General features: G+C 32.3%; 1 protein-coding gene across 1 annotated transcript; it reads right to left on the reverse strand.

Moving 5' to 3' along the window:
- Nucleotides 1–7,403: 7,403 nt before the first annotated feature.
- On the reverse strand, nt 7,404–11,890 carry LOC139488866 (uncharacterized). Its single transcript, XM_071274818.1, has one exon. The coding sequence runs from the start codon at nt 10,351–10,353 to the stop codon at nt 7,882–7,884; it is 2,472 nt and encodes an 823-aa protein (XP_071130919.1). The 5' UTR covers nt 10,354–11,890; the 3' UTR covers nt 7,404–7,881.
- Between the last annotated feature and the right edge of the window lie 6,561 nt (nt 11,891–18,451).

Here is an 18,451-nt window from a genome sequence, read left to right on the forward strand (position 1 = left end):
GACTGCATCAACGTCTGAATAGTTGACACAAACAAATTTTAACTGTCTCAACTATGAAAAGGTTGGGACGGACATTATGCAACTGCCACAACTATTAGAAAGACTGTAATAAATAGATTTTGACTGTGACAACACCGTAAACCACTGCAACAGTTCTGAAATGACTGATGGTAGCATTTTTTGACTTTCACAACCCGTAGAAAAGTTGGGACAGACATAAATAAACTGTTGCAACGAAATATGACAGATTTGACAGTCATTGCTGGTCTTTTACAGACTAAAACAGTCGTACAATGACTGTTACTGGTATGGACAGTTGTTTTTTCGTCCAGTAGTGAAAACAGTCACAATCGGGAATAAGTCACGTTTGGTAATTAAAAGATTAGACGACATAATGACAAACCACAATCTACCATGTGGTAAAAATTTCCTTAGCTAGTTTGGTTAAAGACACATCGTATGGATCCACCAATTCGTGATGGTGTCCATAAAATTTACGGAGTGTCAATTTTAATCTGTCCTCCTCATAACTTTGTTGGAGTAGTTTCTGCGTAAGGAGCACACTCCTGTATATGAAGTCCGTATAGTGTGAACAAGCACGTGAATAACGTATCAATTGTGATATGTAAACACCATTCGAAGGGGCAGATGGTATGTTACTGCTGAGAAATGGGAAATTGATAATTGGGAAGTTGAAATCGTCCCGTTTGTCATAGACTTTCGTGTGAAGTCGTCCATCTACGTCAATATTGAGGAAAAGATCAAGGTATGAAGCAGTCCTTCTACTATCAGTAGTATCCTTAATTTCAAGTTCACCATATCCAGAAATCAACGCCACTTTGCTTATTTGAATATTATACTAAAGAAATCGGATACGGGTCACGTAAATTACATTAAAATGATAGGGAATTTTGATAAAATGACTGTTTTAATTTTAATTTAAGTGATAGACAGGTTGCCGGGGCAGAAAATGAATATGCACAACAATATACACCATTTAAACGAAACATAATGACTGTTGTTGCAAAAATACAGGTTCCTGAGCTATTTTAAAAATCAAAGCGAGAGGCTTTTAACATTGCAGTGTAAAATACAGACTAAAATGGCTGAAACGTCAAATTTGCAAACTTCGTGTTGAAAATTGGCTTAGGTCATTACAAAAACAGGTTGCCGGGGTGAAATATGAAACTTGAATTGCCAAAGAATAAGCAACTCCAAACCTTGTATGTGTAGTCGTTGAACTCTAGGTTCCCACGTAAAATTAAAATGTCACTATTTCAAGAAGAATAAACTCACGAAAGCACGAAAAATTCACTAAATTCGCGTTCATTTTTTTTATTTTGACCGCCTGACAACTTTACGGAAATATCAAAGTGATTGTAAACATGGACTCTGTGACGGGCAACTTATAATATCCGTGTTTTGAAGATTTTAATGATATCAAGCCTATCAAGCCAGTCCAGTTCAAAGAACTATCACGTGGTACAATTCTCATTTACATATTATGAATATTAATTAGCAAAACCACTACTAATTTTTGGCTATGCTGGGATATATGAGATGTAAGTATTGGCTGAAGTATGGGTTATTCAATGATAGAACATCATCAATATATCGGAAAGTAGAATTAAAGAATTTCGTAAGGTGCTTTTTCTTTTCGTCTTTTAGAAGGTTCTGAATGAATTTTGCTTCATACGAGTACAAAAACAAATCAGCCAGCAGAGGTTCACAATTAGTACCCATTGGAATACCGATAGTCTGTTGAAATATAAATCCTCCAAACTCAACAAAACAGAAATGATGAACACTTGATCATTTTTAGCAAAAGATAAATTGGATCGGGGTCTGTGTATTCACATTATTTGTACAACTCTCCTTATTCTTGGGAAGCGTGTGCTTTACATACAAGCTTGTGTTGCTTTACATCGACGCCACACTAGTTCAATTAATCGGGGCATGTTTATTTAGGTTTGTGAATTTTATGGATCACCTCAGTAGTTCCACCAATCGTCGAATTGGGAATATCTATTTTTAAAGCAGTTTGGTGAACACTTAAATAGGACTTATAGAAAAATGTTATCTTGTTAGTAGATACAAAACAGAAAATGATGAACACCTTTAGCAAAAGATAAATCAGATCGGGGTTCTGTGTTTTCACATTATTTGTAAAACATTCTTTACTCGTCGTAAAATTTGTATTTTCTGTGACCTAATCGATTCGCGAAAATTAATATTTTTATATATAGTAAAGTAGAAAAAACAATTCCAGCGCTGAAACATTGTTCATAATTTTTTAGGTTTCTTATTTTTGGAAAATAAGTATCTGGCTATAGAATAAATATTGTGTATTTACAAAGTCGGACAGATAAGTTAAAAAAAATCATGATCAACCGAGGCGAACGCGCGGTTTAAGAAACATCATAGGTGTGACCAGGTGACTTGAATGTATTAAGTGTTTTGTTTAGAGTAAAACAAAATAATTAAATGCATGACCATTGTCTTATTTGGATTATCCTGATAATGTGTAGACTATTGTTTAGGAAAATGGAAGATAATAATGATAGATTAAACCATATATAACTTGTCTTTCCAAAGCTACATTAAAAAAATTTGGTTTTAATCAAAAAACAAATACGGATAAACTACATGTAAAAAGTACTGTGGGAACGTGTTTACAAGAATCGTAAGTAAGGGTCAATCTCTCCGTCATCGGAGCGGATTCAATACGCTTAGCATAACAGCACGCTTAACTTCCTTCACACGGACAACGTACGGTGCGTGACAGATTTTGTTCAAAGCAAACACAGTCTTTTGAGCACACAGATTTATAATTGCAGGTACAAAGTAAATCTTGTAGGTAATCAGATGACATTTTTCTCTTTAAACATATTAGGGTTAATCCATTTGTGTCTTCCTAACCGGAGTCTAAAGGAGACTGCTTTGGTGGATGTGCAATATTTGAAGAAGTCCAAATAGTGGTCTGAAGTGAAGCTCACAGGTCATTTTGAAGGATAATTGATTCGCATGGGGGCAGTTCGGCTAAGCTAGCAACTTTTTGTTTAGCTTTCTTAACACGGAATTTAATTAAATCACTGTGGTCAAATTTAGCTTTCTGTTTTCTGGTCATAGAGACTTGCAACACATGTCCGGCTGACATCAACAGATTTATCAATGTGACCGCTTGAAAGATGGTCAAAAACAACAAAGTCTCGAATATTGTCCATTAAAATTTGTAAACATTTTTTTACCCTTTATATCATTGCATCATAATATGTACTTGGCAGATAGCATAGCCTAATGTAAACACTGCAGACAATCACAAAAGTACCATTTATTATTCCAAATGAAATTTTTATATCTTAAATTTTATTAACTGATGTAAATATAAACACAGATAAATGACCATGACTGCACTTTTGATCAATTTGTAGTACTTTACTGACACCAGATGAAAAAAAGGGGGGTCAATATTCATTGACACTTCAATACCTTGGATTTTTTACTAAATTCATTGCAAAAATTGTGGAAAGTCTTTAAAGTAGTAGAACAAACAAGGAAAAATCAGCACAAACTGATCTTGATATGGAAAGTTTATGTTCCTGTAGCCCAAAATGAAATTTTCAAGTATTTTCTATCAAAGTTATGCATTACAGTCAGTTTAAATTGAGCTGTGAAATTTTTAATATAAATCGCATAATGCTCAGATAGGCTGTTTTTAACTACAAATTGACTAAGGATTAAGAATAAAGCAAAATAAAAGATTTCTAATCAACTTTTTTTGTCTCTTTAAGCAAAATGCGGTAAAACATCAAAATCAGAAAACAATTGGTTTTCTTTGTCTCAACTGATCATTTTAGATAATAAAATCCACATTTCAATCTTTTTGGGGGCAAAATGTCAAATATTGCAAATTTAGAGCCTAAAACTTGAGTTTATGCTATTTTTAGCTTTTCCCACCCTGACAATATGCTTTTATATAAAGAATGTCCTAAATAAAGTTATAAATGCACAGAAAGTTATTCTGACTGGTGTTAAACATTGAAACATAGGTTGTTTACTACCCCCAAACAAATTTTGTCATGCAGATTTAATGAAATTATTTGATTTTTACCCCTTATATCATTGCGTCATAATATGTACTTGGCAGATAGCATAGCCTAATGTAAACACTGCAGACACTCACAAAAGTACCATTTATTATTCCAATTGAAATTTTTATATCTTAAATTTTATTAACTGATGTAAATAAACACAGTTAAATGACCATGACTTCACTTTTGATCAATTTGTAGTACTTTACTGACACCAGATGAAAAAAAGGGGGGTCAATATTCATTGACACTTCAATACCTTGGATTTTTTACTAAATTCGTTGCAAAAATTGTGGAAAGTCTTTAAAGTAGTAGAACAAACAAGGAAAACTCTGCACAAACTGATCTTGATATGGAAAGTTTATGTTCCTGTAGCCCAAAATGAAATTTTCAAGTATTTTCTATCAAAGTCATGCATTACAGTCAGTTTAAATTGAGCTGTGAAATTTTTAATATAAGTCGCATAATGCTCAGATAGGCTGTTTTTAACTACAAATTGACTAAGGATTAAGAATAAAGCAAAATAAAAGATTTCTAATCAACTTTTTTTGTCTCTTTAAGCAAAATGCGGTGAAACATCAAAATCAGAAACAATTGGTTTTCTTTGTCCCAACTGATCATTTCAGATAATAATAGCCACATTTCAATCTTTTTGGGGGCAAAATGTCAAATATTGCAAATTTAGAGCCTAAAACTTGAGTTTATGCTATTTTTAGCTTTTCCCACCCTGACAATATGCTTTTATATAAAAAATGTCCTAAATAATGTTATAAATGCACAGAAAGTTATTCTGACTGGTGTTAAACATTGAAACATAGGTTGTTTACTACCCCCAAACAAATTTTGTCATGCAGATTTAATGAAATTATTTGATTTTTACCCCTTATATCATTGCGTAATAATATGTACTTGGCAGATAGCATAGCCTAGTGTAAACACTGCAGACACTCACAAAAGTACCATTTATTATTCCAAATGAAATTTTTATATCTTAAATTTTATTAACTGATGTAAATAAACACAGTTAAATGACCATGACTGCACTTTTGATCAATTTGTAGTACTTTACTGACACCAGATGAAAAAAAGGGGGGTCAATATTCATTGACACTTTTCAATACCTTGGATTTTTTACTAAATTCATTGCAAAAATTGTGGAAAGTCTTTAAAGTAGTAGAATAAACAAGGAAAAATCAGCACAAACTGATCTTGATATGGAAAGTTTATGTTCCTGTAGCCCAAAATGAAATTTTCAAGTATTTTCTATCAAAGTCATGCATTACAGTCAGTTTAAATTGAGCTGTAAAATTTTTAATATAAGTCGCATAATGCTCAGATAGGCTGTTTTTAACTACAAATTGACTAAGGATTAAGAATAAAGCAAAATAAAAGATTTCTAATCAACTTTTTTGTCTCTTTAGGTGTCACACCACCAATTACTCCCTCAAATTTAGAACGTAGGCCTTCTCGGACAAAAAATAGTGCAGTTGATGTCATTATTTACTTAAACTACCCAACAAATTTGCAGAAATGAAACTTGTGATGAAAGAGAAATATAGTAAGACCATTTTGAGCCCAAATTTACTTGTCTATGAGTTGACATTAAAATTTGAGGATTAATGCGCTCCATAGTATACTAATTTAAGATTTCAAGAAAAACAGGGGTTATTTTTAGTGGTACATCAGTTCGGAAGGTCTCTTCTTTCTTATATGGCTTTAAAGGTATGCTGAAAATTGGCATGAAAAAATGTGATACCTGTACGATTCAGGACATACCTGGTTTGTAAGAGGTTAAACTTGAGATTAAAAATATAGAAAGCTATGAAAATTGCAAAATTTGGTTGAACAGATAGGGACTTTTAATTGGTGGTCTGACACCATAACGCGCACGGATTAGTAACGGATAGCATCTCAATTTGTTACGTCAAACAATTTGTTCGTGTCCGTTCATATCCGTTAAACTCCGTTACTCATCTGGTGTACCCCTTGAGTATATGTTGACGGCCGGTACATGTGAGTCCGTCCTGTCAGGTGGACAACTTGGAGCATGTTCAAAACAAAATTATTTATTACAAAACTTGGCCAACTTTTTCTATATGTCTCTTTTTTTATTAAGTTAAATACAGTCAAGTCAAAATTCAAGATACGTGATGTGGAAAATGAAAATTATCATCGCATGTGTTACTGTATGTCAATCAATTGTTACAAATAAACATTTCCCGCGGGTGCCTCCCTACACACTCGTCATTAACTGCAATATCATAAATTAAAGTACTAGAACAAATAATAATGGTTATATTTAAAAAGATATTAACTATGATAATTTATTATCAATTATGAGTTCCAAAAAAAAGACATCTTTATATACAATTATGAGCAATAAATTAAATGAATAATTTGTTTTTATTTTTCCTTTTCTACAGACAATCATTTATATATATAGCATGATATGTTCAAAGACTGTAATATCTATAATATATGTTTTGTATTATTTTTGTGAGAGTCTCAAGGTAGATTAGTGAATGCTAATTGAGTCACATTCTTTAAATACAGTAATTATCATTATTATAAGATCATGGCCAACTATTCTCCTCAGTAGAGGAAAGTACGAGTTATCTCGCATTATTTTAATTATCTGCCATGTATTGTTCTGATAACATTAGATAGTACACTTCGCACTTGGATTGTGTGATACAAGTACATGTATGTATAAAGACGCCCCGCTGCGGCGTGCGATAAATTTCTCTGTGGGAATATTTGTATCAATATCTATGTCAGCATGTGTCCAACTATACTTGTTAATAATTTTAACAACCATGTAAAACATTGAGTGGGGTATATATTCGTCAATGGATTTTTTCAATGAACACAGAGTTGAAATATCTTTTTAATTCAAAATACTTTATAAATCCTAATAGAATATCATCGATCTTAAAACGTATACGTGTATAAGTCAGAACCTGATGTTCAGTAGTTGTCGTTTGTTGATGTGGTTCATAAGTGTTTCTCATTTTTTATATAGACCTTTGCATGGTTTTCCCGTTTGAATGGTTTTACACTAGTCATTTTTGGTGCCCTTTATAACTTGCTGTTCGGTGTGAGCCAAAGCTCCGTGTTGAAGACCGTTCTTTGACCTATAATGGTTTTTCTTTTACAAATTGTGACTTTGATGGAGAGTTGTCTCATTTGGCACTCATACCACAGTTCTTATTTCTACTGGTATACACAATTAAAGAAATTATCGAGTGGTGAAAGCTTGAGTCGGAAACCTCACCTAAACCTTAAAAAAAACACAAAAAAAACACAATACAATTATATTATGAATTGATTTTAATTTTCAAATCTTCAATCCATTCAGGTACAAAAATAAATATTACATTATGTATACACCACAATTTGTTATAAAACATACAATTCATTTTTACACTACATGCGGATAGAAAGCACACTAGAAAGTAATCAAATAAAAATTAAGGCATCACAATGAGACGGATTTCCTTAACAAACAATGGGTAAGGACCCACAATAAACAGAATCAAAATTCAAGATCCCGTCAAGGAAGTGAAAAAAATAAACTGTCTCTAAAAATTTTGAACCCGTAATCACCCCTCCTAAAAAAAATCAAATACTTGTTCATTTAAGGGTTACCACTCAGTAGGCATATATACATTAAGACCATCAGCACCGGAATCTAGAAAATCATTATACAGTGACTTCGTGCTACTTTTGACTACCGACTGTGAATCGGCTCCTGACACGAGGAAGCAGAAAGTAGCAACGAAGAAACCGTCTATCTCATACTCTTTAAGAGGACTAACAATTTATCCCTGTTTCTCAACCTGGTTTTCGACCCTAATTTTTTTAGCTCTTCTCTTATCTCGTCTAGAGACAGATTGTCTACGTCAGAAACTGAGACGGTATTAGATTCCACATATTTGTTTGCCACAATTGCCATTTCTTCGACTATTTTTTTCTTTTTGGCGGATCTCTGCTGAAAAATTTCGTCATTCCAATATGTTTCTGATGTTTTTTTGTAATCTCTTTTCTCGCGTTCGCAATTCTCTGATGTCAAATGTTCTATGCGTTTGCGAACTTGAAGGGCGTCAAGGGTTGCATCCCATTTGTTCGTCTTGGAGTGATGGATCTTTTTAATATCATCGTTAATTTTTTCAACTCCTTGACCGCTGAATTTCACCAGTCTTCCGTATTTCTGTGTAAGGAATGGAACATGGTATACAAGACAATGCATATAAGGGGTAACGCTGTCGAAACCCCTCCTTTCAAGTGTACCTAAATTCAAATAAGATCTGACCCATTCCTTACATTTTTCAAAGACATCCCCAATGTGGGAAAACTGGTGAACTTCTACAGTTAAAAAACGGTAAAGTTTCAGAAAAGAATTCCAAAGTTCAACTGTAAGATCATGTGTATCGTGGTGGATCAGAAAACACAATTTTGAGGGAAGATTTTCCAATAGTCTCTTATAGTCTGAACCCGTCAATGAAGACCACTCCACTTCACCTTGAGTTCCCTTTTTAGTCCATACCGAGAAAGAAACACCGCACTCTCTTATCTTGACAACAAGCTGATGTAGAAAATCTGTCTTCTCCCCATGAATGACATTTTTGTCATCAAGCGTTTTCGTATCTTTTATCAAGTTAGACAACAGTTTGTCGCAAATTCGGAGAAGAAGATGAAGCTCATCAATTATAATATGCTCAGGCTCAATCATGATCAAAGGTTGAGCACGAACACCGTAATGATTACGTACAACATCTTCTTCCAGGTTCTGTGCTGTTCTATTCATGTTATTGCCATGATAAAAGTCCCAAGGCTTTGTCATGTCCTCTCTCTCACCTTTATGGATTCTACACCAAGGACAGGAGTAATTGCAAAGTGAACCCCCTAGGCCAAGCAAAATTTGTAAAAATTTCATGTCGCCACCCAACAAAATTTCCAAATTAATTTTTCTCCCGTCAACTTCTATGGTTCCCCTCTTGTACAGAGAATTAATTTCCTCAAATATGGGCTTACATGACTTTTTCAAACTATCATAATCTTCTTTGCAATTAACAATGCAAAAAACATTTTGATCTTTTGAAGAGAGAGTTAAACCATCTGTAATAACAGAAAAAGAGAACACGACAAAGTTGGAAATCCTGCTAACTCTTGACCCATCCCCCGAAATTTTAATTTGTAGCTTATCAGTTTCCTCTGTATCCTGATATTTTACATATTTAATGATTTCGTTTTCTAAGCTAATATATGCACCAGGGATATTGCCAGGAGTTCTCTCATAATGATATAAATGGTTAATATCATCTCGACACTGGGAAATCAAATATTTTCGTGGTAACCCATCACAATATAAAGTAAGTTCTCTATAAGCGCTTTCGCTTACATTGAATTTTTCTAAAATAAACAACAAATCCTTAATTTTTTGTTTTTCTTCATCTGGTAAATCTTGAAATGAAGACTTATTGTAATCAGTAGGTTGAAAATCAACTTTAAAAGCCTCCCCAATGGAGCTCTGTAACTTAATATATTGTGGGACAAGGCCATAAGATTCTGCAAACCAAAGTGCAGTTTCTGCCTTTGATTTAAACTCACGAATTTTTCTAGACTTGTTGTTATCACTGATTTCAGTAAACTCTTTACCAGAATTTGGGGTAGCAACCCTTTTATGAAGGATTTTTACATAATTAAGGAGGTTTTCATTTTCATATGTGACGATGCCAAGTTGTTTTATTAAACACTGTTTTTTCTCAACTAAAATGTTCTTTTCTACAATTTCTGACCTTAACTTTTCATGTAAATCGAAACATCTTTGATCAAAATCTAAATTTTCAATTTGAAATTTTTGTAATGTATAATTCAATTTCTTAACATTTTCAAGTTCATCTGAAAATATTGCTAATTTATGAACAGTACTGTCAAATGCTTTTCTTTTTCGGCTTCCTGTAATTTTTCTGTACAACCATAACACATGAATTGTTTTGCTTTCCAGTCTGCGTTCAAGTCTTTCCGTATATTTCAATTGGAATGCTTCCAGCTGCGAATTTAGAATATCTATGTATCTAAAATCTTGGTAGCAATCTTTTGCTTTCGAAAGCTCCTTGAAAAACGAACTAGTAACTGCAACTGTGACACTTAAATTTGGATTTTGAGCTAAATGTTTATTAAGCTTAGGAGAATGTTCTTGGTCTACCGACAGTTTGGACTGAAATTTCAAATGTTCAAGTTCAGACAAATTTGTAGACATTATGAATGTGTCAGTCAGAAATGTACTTTAACATTTGGCAGGAATATATATATTACAAAGAGTGACTCAAAAGGACATAAATAGTCTAAGGATTCGTCCAGGTTTTCATTGGAATAATTAAACACATAACGCATCTACTGCAGATATCATTATTAGTCTTTCAATTGGTGTACAGTACTCTTTAATCTTTCCATTTTCATTTCTGTAAGATTTCCTCATGTGCACATGGGAGCGTATCCTAACTGGGAAAGACAGTTTACTGCCCCTTCCGTTTTTCTTTAGTTTGTAATACCATGCAGTCGACATAGGAAGCTTTGAAAAGTCTGCTTTATAAAGAATCTGGGTTGACTCGACACCGAAGCAAAATCTGTAGACGTCAGTATCAAAATCTAAAACAATCCTGTTCCCAGTAGAATAAAGTCGCTGTTGAACGGCTTTTTCCAAATTGAATGATGCATACTGGAGCCGATCACTGCTGATGTTCGGACACTCAAATGTCTGCAGTATTGTATCTGGTAAATGTATTGCTGGTTCCCACGTCGACTCCGAAATGTGATAACCATCCCATTTCACCAAATAACTGTGTCCCTGTAAAAAGAGGAAATCTTAATAAATGTGTACTTTAAATTAATCGTTTATATAAGAAGTCAAAATGTTTAAATAAACCTGACACATGTGACAATACCTATCATTCGATATTTTTCGCTATTTGTTGACAAAGTCTGATTCATGTATATTCGATCGTTTTTTAATAATAAGGTATAGGTCAGTTTGCATAAACATGACAGAAGCGGATTAAGGGGGAGGCTGCCTGGTCCCCCTTATGTATAGATACATATATGGTAAATGCATAGCCTATATTATTATACTAGTCAACAAAAGTAACAGTATAAACGTTTGAACTCCCAATTTATCATAAAATATTATTAAAAAGAAAAATAATAAATTAGCCAACGAAAGACATTCTTTTGCAAAGCAAATGCATATGATTAAAAGAATCTGACCAAATTTGAAAGTGAGTGGAAATACCGTGTTATTGAACACACGGGTCAGATCTATTTTGCGGGAAATGACGACAATTAAAAGTCGGCACTAAATTTCGAAGATGAGCAATAAGTATTGAAATATCTGCAAATTCATTCAAAATTTTAAGCAGACCATGTTCAAGTTTAAAGTTTTAAATAATATCGCTTTTTTTTAATTATTGGGTGAAATGAAGGCAGTTTTCATATTCAGATGTGTGTGAAATATTTGCCATTGGACGTTACCGATTTCTGATGAACTGTCCATGATACGATGTTTGTAAAAAACGATTATTCCGATAATTATCTCTAATAGTCAACCCGATTGTAAAGTAATTAATTGTATGTCAATGTTGTAACTTTCGTTTATATGTTACTGTTTGTTCAAAGTAATAAAGAATTGATATGTAGTTCGTATATTACCTGAGCTTGGGTCATATACGTATAATAGTATAAATATATTTTATGGTTTCAATTAGAAGTAGTTGTTATTAAATACAAAAGACGGGAAATAAATAAAAACTGTTAAATAAACATAATTAAGATTTGAGTAAATTATGAACTGTAAAAGTTCGTGTTTATTGTAGACAGCTAAATAATCAGATAGATATTTTTAGGTAAAGAGATAGGTTCCTTCCATCTCACATTTATAAGTTCGAGTTTGAATTGCGTGCACAAACAAGTTAAGCATTTAAACATGGTTAAGTATGCTATATTTGGGAGCAGTTTTGTAAATAGACTTTCTTCCTTCTGTTCCGGAAATATGAGAGTCCCAGGCGAGTGCAGATTTTTCGGTCAAGGTGGAATGACAGCGGAACACGTGTCAAAACAATTATTACAAGATTTAAAATCGTATGGACCCAATGTGGTTTTTGTCAACATAGGTGCAAATGATATTCGGTCGGACAGTTCTTGTAGGACAATATGTCAGAATATTCATAATGTCGTTTTAGAAATATACAAAGCTGGTGCTAATTCAGTATTCGTGGCAGAAATTAGTGAAAGGGGATGTTTCGTGAAATCTCACGGTCTAACGAACAATATATATATGAAACAAAAGAACTCAATCAATAGAAATTTGAAAAAAAATGTTTGGTGCAAAGTTGGTGAAATTCCCAGAAATACGCTTTCCAGAGGACTACGGAGACGATTTAGTTCACTTTTCGAACTCTGGGAATAACAAGTACTTCTATCGTATTCGAAGAATATTTCTCAGCTTTAAGTGTAATATTTAAATAGGTAAATTCGCCATCGTGTCACATAAGAAGTCAAGCAGCTAACAGGAAAATATTTCTTTAATTAGTGAACAAACTACTTCTAGATAAGGTGTGAAGTGATATTCTTTGGTCATATCACAGCAAGAACTATTCAGTTACTGATATGATATGGAAAATTTTACTTTTAAAACAACTTTAAAATATATCACTTTTAAAATATCCTAATCATGTATATGTGATCTGTCTGTACGTTTATACAAGCATATATTCAATAATAAAAATACTTTTCGAATTGCTTGCCGACTTATTAATTCATTTCTATATATTATTGGTATTTTATAATTTTAATCATTTATTTCCAGCCATTTTATTTTACACTTGCACAATTAAATATAAAGATATACAGTAATGTGTCATGCGCTTAATTTCGACCGTATTTCCAATCATTATGCTACTAGTCACGATAAAACAGTTACTGTTCCTTTTGCCACGGGAAGAAGTCATAAAAAGTAATTTTCTTATTTATTTTAGATAACTATATTTTGTCTCGAAATTTAAATCATAAATGTAATGAATGTGTCACGTATATTGTGGGAAAGAATAGGATTCATTTCAAAATTATTGCTATACTCAGCTGTATATTGTAGGAATATTATCGAAAAAAATATCCAATTTGCCCCGATATATAAATATATATAACAAAAAAGGCCTTTTTTACTGCAAGATTGAAAAATAATTGATCACTCAAAGATAACAATTAAGTTATAATAATTATAAAAAAACGTACATTCAATTATAATATGAAAGAAAGAAATTACCTCATTCTTGGATATCTTCCTTGAAATAAGCCTTTCTACTTCAAATGTCTCCGCAAAAGTTGCTCTTTTAATTTGAGCTTTCTCTATTGGCAAAGCTTCACCAAAATGTAGTTTTTTCCAGTCTATATCTCTCTTTGGTCGTAACGAGCGTTCTGATGCCATCATAAGTTAAAAATTAGTTGATACAGGTATCATGCAGGTAGTCTCGAAAAACATCGTAAAACAGTAGTGAATATGGAAGTTTATTGCCAAGACTGGACATGTAAATTGTCAAAAGTAAAAAAAAACAGCTGGATACAGGAACTTGTCGCAATCTCGGTCATATAAATCTTTCATAATTCCATTTAACAACAACCCTTATAATTTATAAAGTTATTTCGGTTGTTTCCATATGATTTATTAGTGAACATGTTTAAGTATCAAAATTGTTTAATAACGGCCGGCCGCCTTATTATTTTAAAACACTTTTTCAAAGATATAGAAATTTAGATGGGATTTCAAATTTTTTACATATCCTTCACGAAAAACATCCAAAAGTCTCAGTTAATGTAGAGGTGAAAGATTTTGTATTATCAAAAATGAAGAAAACTGACAGTTGGACAAAAACATTATTTTAAATTAAAAGTTTCACTTCTTTTACTTATTATAACTGAATTTTTGAATTAATGATGTAAAACATTTTATAAATGTAAAAATATTTTATGTACAAATAGGTTTAACTTTGTTTTGTGACCTGTGAGCGATTTACTTGGTAGGACCATGGATGTATTATATCAATATAATAACTCCATGATTGGACTTAGAACTTTTCTCGCAATCTTCAAACAATGACCACAACTCCAGTTTTTGGATAAAAAAGGCCCCGATTCATAATTTTTTTTAAAATACCAAATTTATACCATTGGAAAGATAATAAAGCAGAGAATATATATTTATGCCAATGAATTTATTTCTAAAAATATTGAAATATGTATTCATATATGAAAACTCCTTTGACCACGTTTTTGGTTTTGAGTTGTATGAAGTAATAGGGAATGAACCACTTTTTTAAAAATGAAAAAGGCCGTAACTTCTGCAAACCCGATTCAATTATAAAATATGTCATTAGAAAGCTAAGAAAATGTATTTTCTAATGTGATGCCAATGAAAAATATATTTATTTTTGTTTACTGTCAGCTAACCAAAATTCAATATTTCCTTTAATAATCTATAGTAAATTTATCGATATCGATTGCTATCAAATTTAGCGCATGCGCACTGCGGGTGCTGATAATAGTTGCGTATGCTAACTTTCAACAGCGACCGACTTCAATACACAGATTATTTACTTGTCAGATTACAGTATAAGAAATCTTGAGAATTTGAAGGCTTAAGATAAACATACACAAAGAGTTTAATAGTTCTGTTATTGATAGTCTATGATGATCGGTAATTGCTTTCCGTTTGTATAGTGAGTGTCAATTAAAACGCAACAACAAATGGAACATTACTTTATCTAAAGAATGAAACAATTTATCATCCATGAAATATATCAGTAGCTATAGCTTTGTAAATAACAGGACTTTATAAAAAATATTATTAAAGTAATATTCAAACATCCATGATTATACTAAACAAACTAGATGGTCTCGTTGTTAGCATGCTTGTCTGAGTACAGAATGTTGTAAGTTCGAACCTTTGTCCGCTAGATCAATCAAAAGACTTTGAAATTGGGTTCCTGCTCAACATATCGGACAAACACAAAGCAGAGTTTATTCACCATTTATTCACATGTTCACATCAGGAATATGCATATAGTTTATTTGCTTCTGTACGTTAAGCAGATTTCATTCACTCACTCGTTAAACTATTATGATCGATCCAATTGAATTAAGAAACATGTGCAATACCCAAGGTTATTATTTTTGTTGTTGCTTTTATTATAGTAGATAATGAAGTAACTGTAATAAAAGTTTCAAACTTGTTATGTTGCGTTTTTGTATGTACTCAGTATTGTGTAAGTTTGCTTTCACCACACTAAAAATCGCGGGAAATTGATATCGCCTTTCTCAGCAAGATAGAATGTATGTACACGTTCTAATCGCGTCAGGGGAAAGAGGATTGCAAATAAATATAGGATATAATATATCTCTGAACTTTTTTCACAATCAAACATCTTTCCGAGAAAACGTTTCACGGAACTATAGTAAATTCCCTTCAGAAACATGCGTTTATACAAGGGCAAATGACAAAAAAGGGATTGTAGTTAGACTCATAGGCATGTAATATAGTGTTGAGAGAGAGCAAGCCCAAAGCTAAAAAAAGTGCTAGAATCCGTGTCACCTGTTTGTCGCCTTGCTTTTTCCCCTTAAATAATCCCTTCCAAATTATAGATATAAAACTATATGGAGGTCCGTATCTACATGTCAAAATACGGATAATTAAGAATACTTTTTTTGCAAAGTTTTGCCAGAGATATCATCTTTCGATCATGAAAAAGCTTTTACTACCCAAGTTTTATGTAATTCTATATTTAATTTTAACGCTAATCATATTTTCGCTTTTTGTTCAAAATAAGATATTTTCGGGGTTTGATGAACATGCATGTTTTTAGAGAGTAAATAAAGACAAGGAATATAAAAGTGTAGTGGTGTATGTTGGGATGGTGGTAAGGGTGGAAGTTAAACCATAGGATTACAGGGGTTGATTTCAAACCAGTAAACACACAAAGATGAAATGAAAGCAAACCCTCCTATATAAATTATGCCATGGACAAATAAATAGAATTTCTTGATATAAGGAGGAGTAGATGATATAAAGACAGGTATTAAATTTTCATATCACAATGAAAACAAATAGTAATTATTACAATAATAACTTAGTTTATAACATTATAAAACGAATATTTCCGAATTCTGAATTCCGAATGTTGAATTCTGAATTATAGGTGAGCCTACTCGGCTTTCGTACAAAATTGATAGCTTTATCCGTCAACAAATCAATCTGTGAATATCAAATGAATGTGCCTCAAAACTAAACTTACACTGACCGGGGCCCTGAATTGATCAAAACCATAGACAAAATTTGTCCTTACATGGTCCTCGGTCAAAACACAATATTCAACTTCATAATAAACATACCAGACGATTTTGAAGTCGTCAGTATAAGAATAACCCCGTTCTCATGGTGGGCTTCCTTTGAATTCAGCGAGAATAAACATGATAAGTATTTGTGTGAGTTGCCTGTTACTTTTGATCCACAATGCTCTTCAACTTTGTACTTGTTTGGCTTCATAAATATTTTGATATGAGCGTCACTGAGTCTTATGTAGACGAAACGCGCATCTGGCGTACTAAATTATAATCCTGGTACCTTTGATAACTATTTACACCACTTGGTCGATGCCACTGCTGGTGGACGTTTCGTCCCCGAGGGTATCACCAGCCCAGTAGTCAACACTTCGGTGGTGACATGAATATCAATAATGTGGTCATTTGTATGAATTTCCTGTTTACAAAACTTTGAATTTTTCGAAAAACTAAGGATTTTCTTATCCCAGGCATAGATTACCTTAGCCGTATTTGGCACCACTTTTGGGAATTTTTTATCCACAATGCTCTTCAACTTTGTACTTGTTTGGCTTCATAAATATTTTGATATGAGCGTCACTGAAGGGTCTTTAGTAGACGAAACGCGCGTCTGGCGTACTAAATTATAATCCTGATACCTTTGATAACTTTTATGACATTTGTTAAAACGACCCGGATTTTGTTTGTCAAGTTGATCAACAACAAAAAGTACTTGCCTTTTTACAATAATGTTGCGAGACCATGCTTGATGATGGTGTATGTTCCTGCAGGGGTATAAATATATATTTTATAAAAAGAAATTGATTTTGATGAAAATGAAAGATTAACCTCTCATTTTTAAATAGTGGTGTAAGAATTAAATCTATCATTTTATTTTTTTGTTGGTTATATTTGTCACAATAGAGTACATTAATGCTATATGTTAAGTAAAACAATATAACATTATTTACTTAATGATGCATAACAAGATCTATACATTGTACATTAAATTAATCTTGTACTGAACACATGGTGACTTTGATTTAAAAGAAATGCTGACAACTTATATTTTAAGCTAACAAAATGTCTATTCAATCAATAATTCAGTGTATTTATCATTCCAACATCATTCAAACTTTAAAAAAATAAAAAGGATCAATATATAAACGTGCAGGTATAAAACAGTGTAAAATATTTTTTTTATTTTTTCTAATGTATGTAGCATTTTTAGATAAATTAAATTTGAAAATTCACGAATAAGGATATCAAGGAAGTCGAGTGGAAAAACTAACAAATATCAAGAAAAATATATTAAAATATAAAAACGAAAATAAATTGAGAAAACAAAAACAAAGGAAAAGTAATATTACACTTCAAAATTATCAGTTTCAATGGCAAGACGAAGAAAAAAAACTAGAAATAAGAAGGTAACAGGAAAGTCAAAAAGGAAAAACAGATTTTAACTAAAAACAATGAATCAGCAAAAAACTGAAATCCGAGAATGAAATTAAGATGAAAAAAAAGAAAAAAGAAAGAACGAAAAAATCAAAAGGATGAAAAGAAACAGACATAATCGATAAAGAAGGAAACTTTAAACTATGTTCTAAACACACACATTTGGGAAATAAATGTTAAACTGAAAGTAAAAGAATGTCTGTCAAAGGCTCTTCAGAAGAAAGCATAAATAAATAGCCAGTTAGTCACACCACAATCTTGTATGAACATTTAAAAGAATGACGGGTAAGTTGTTACCCTACTGATAAAAAAAAATCAAATTGGAGAACATCTGTTGTTGTAATTGAATGAAAATCATTCCATTGATAAAGAAGATTTCATGCTGTCCATGATGGCAGAGTGTTCGTAAATGGAGGTGAAAGAAAAGTCCAAAATAGTTCAGATAATGAATTCAAAGACGTTAGAACAACAAGATATATCTTACGAGCAATAATCCATTGTTTGTCAAACAAAATAAATATGTTTCGAAGAAATACTAT

The sequence above is a fragment of the Mytilus edulis genome, chromosome 9 (genome assembly GCF_963676685.1).
Source record: "Mytilus edulis chromosome 9, xbMytEdul2.2, whole genome shotgun sequence".
Lineage (NCBI taxonomy): Eukaryota > Metazoa > Mollusca > Bivalvia > Mytilida > Mytilidae > Mytilus > Mytilus edulis.

What these genes read in the sequence shown, in the direction of transcription:
- LOC139488866 (XM_071274818.1), bottom strand. Translation starts at nt 10,353, where the DNA reads ATGTCTACAAATTTGTCTGAACTTGAACATTTGAAATTTCAGTCCAAA.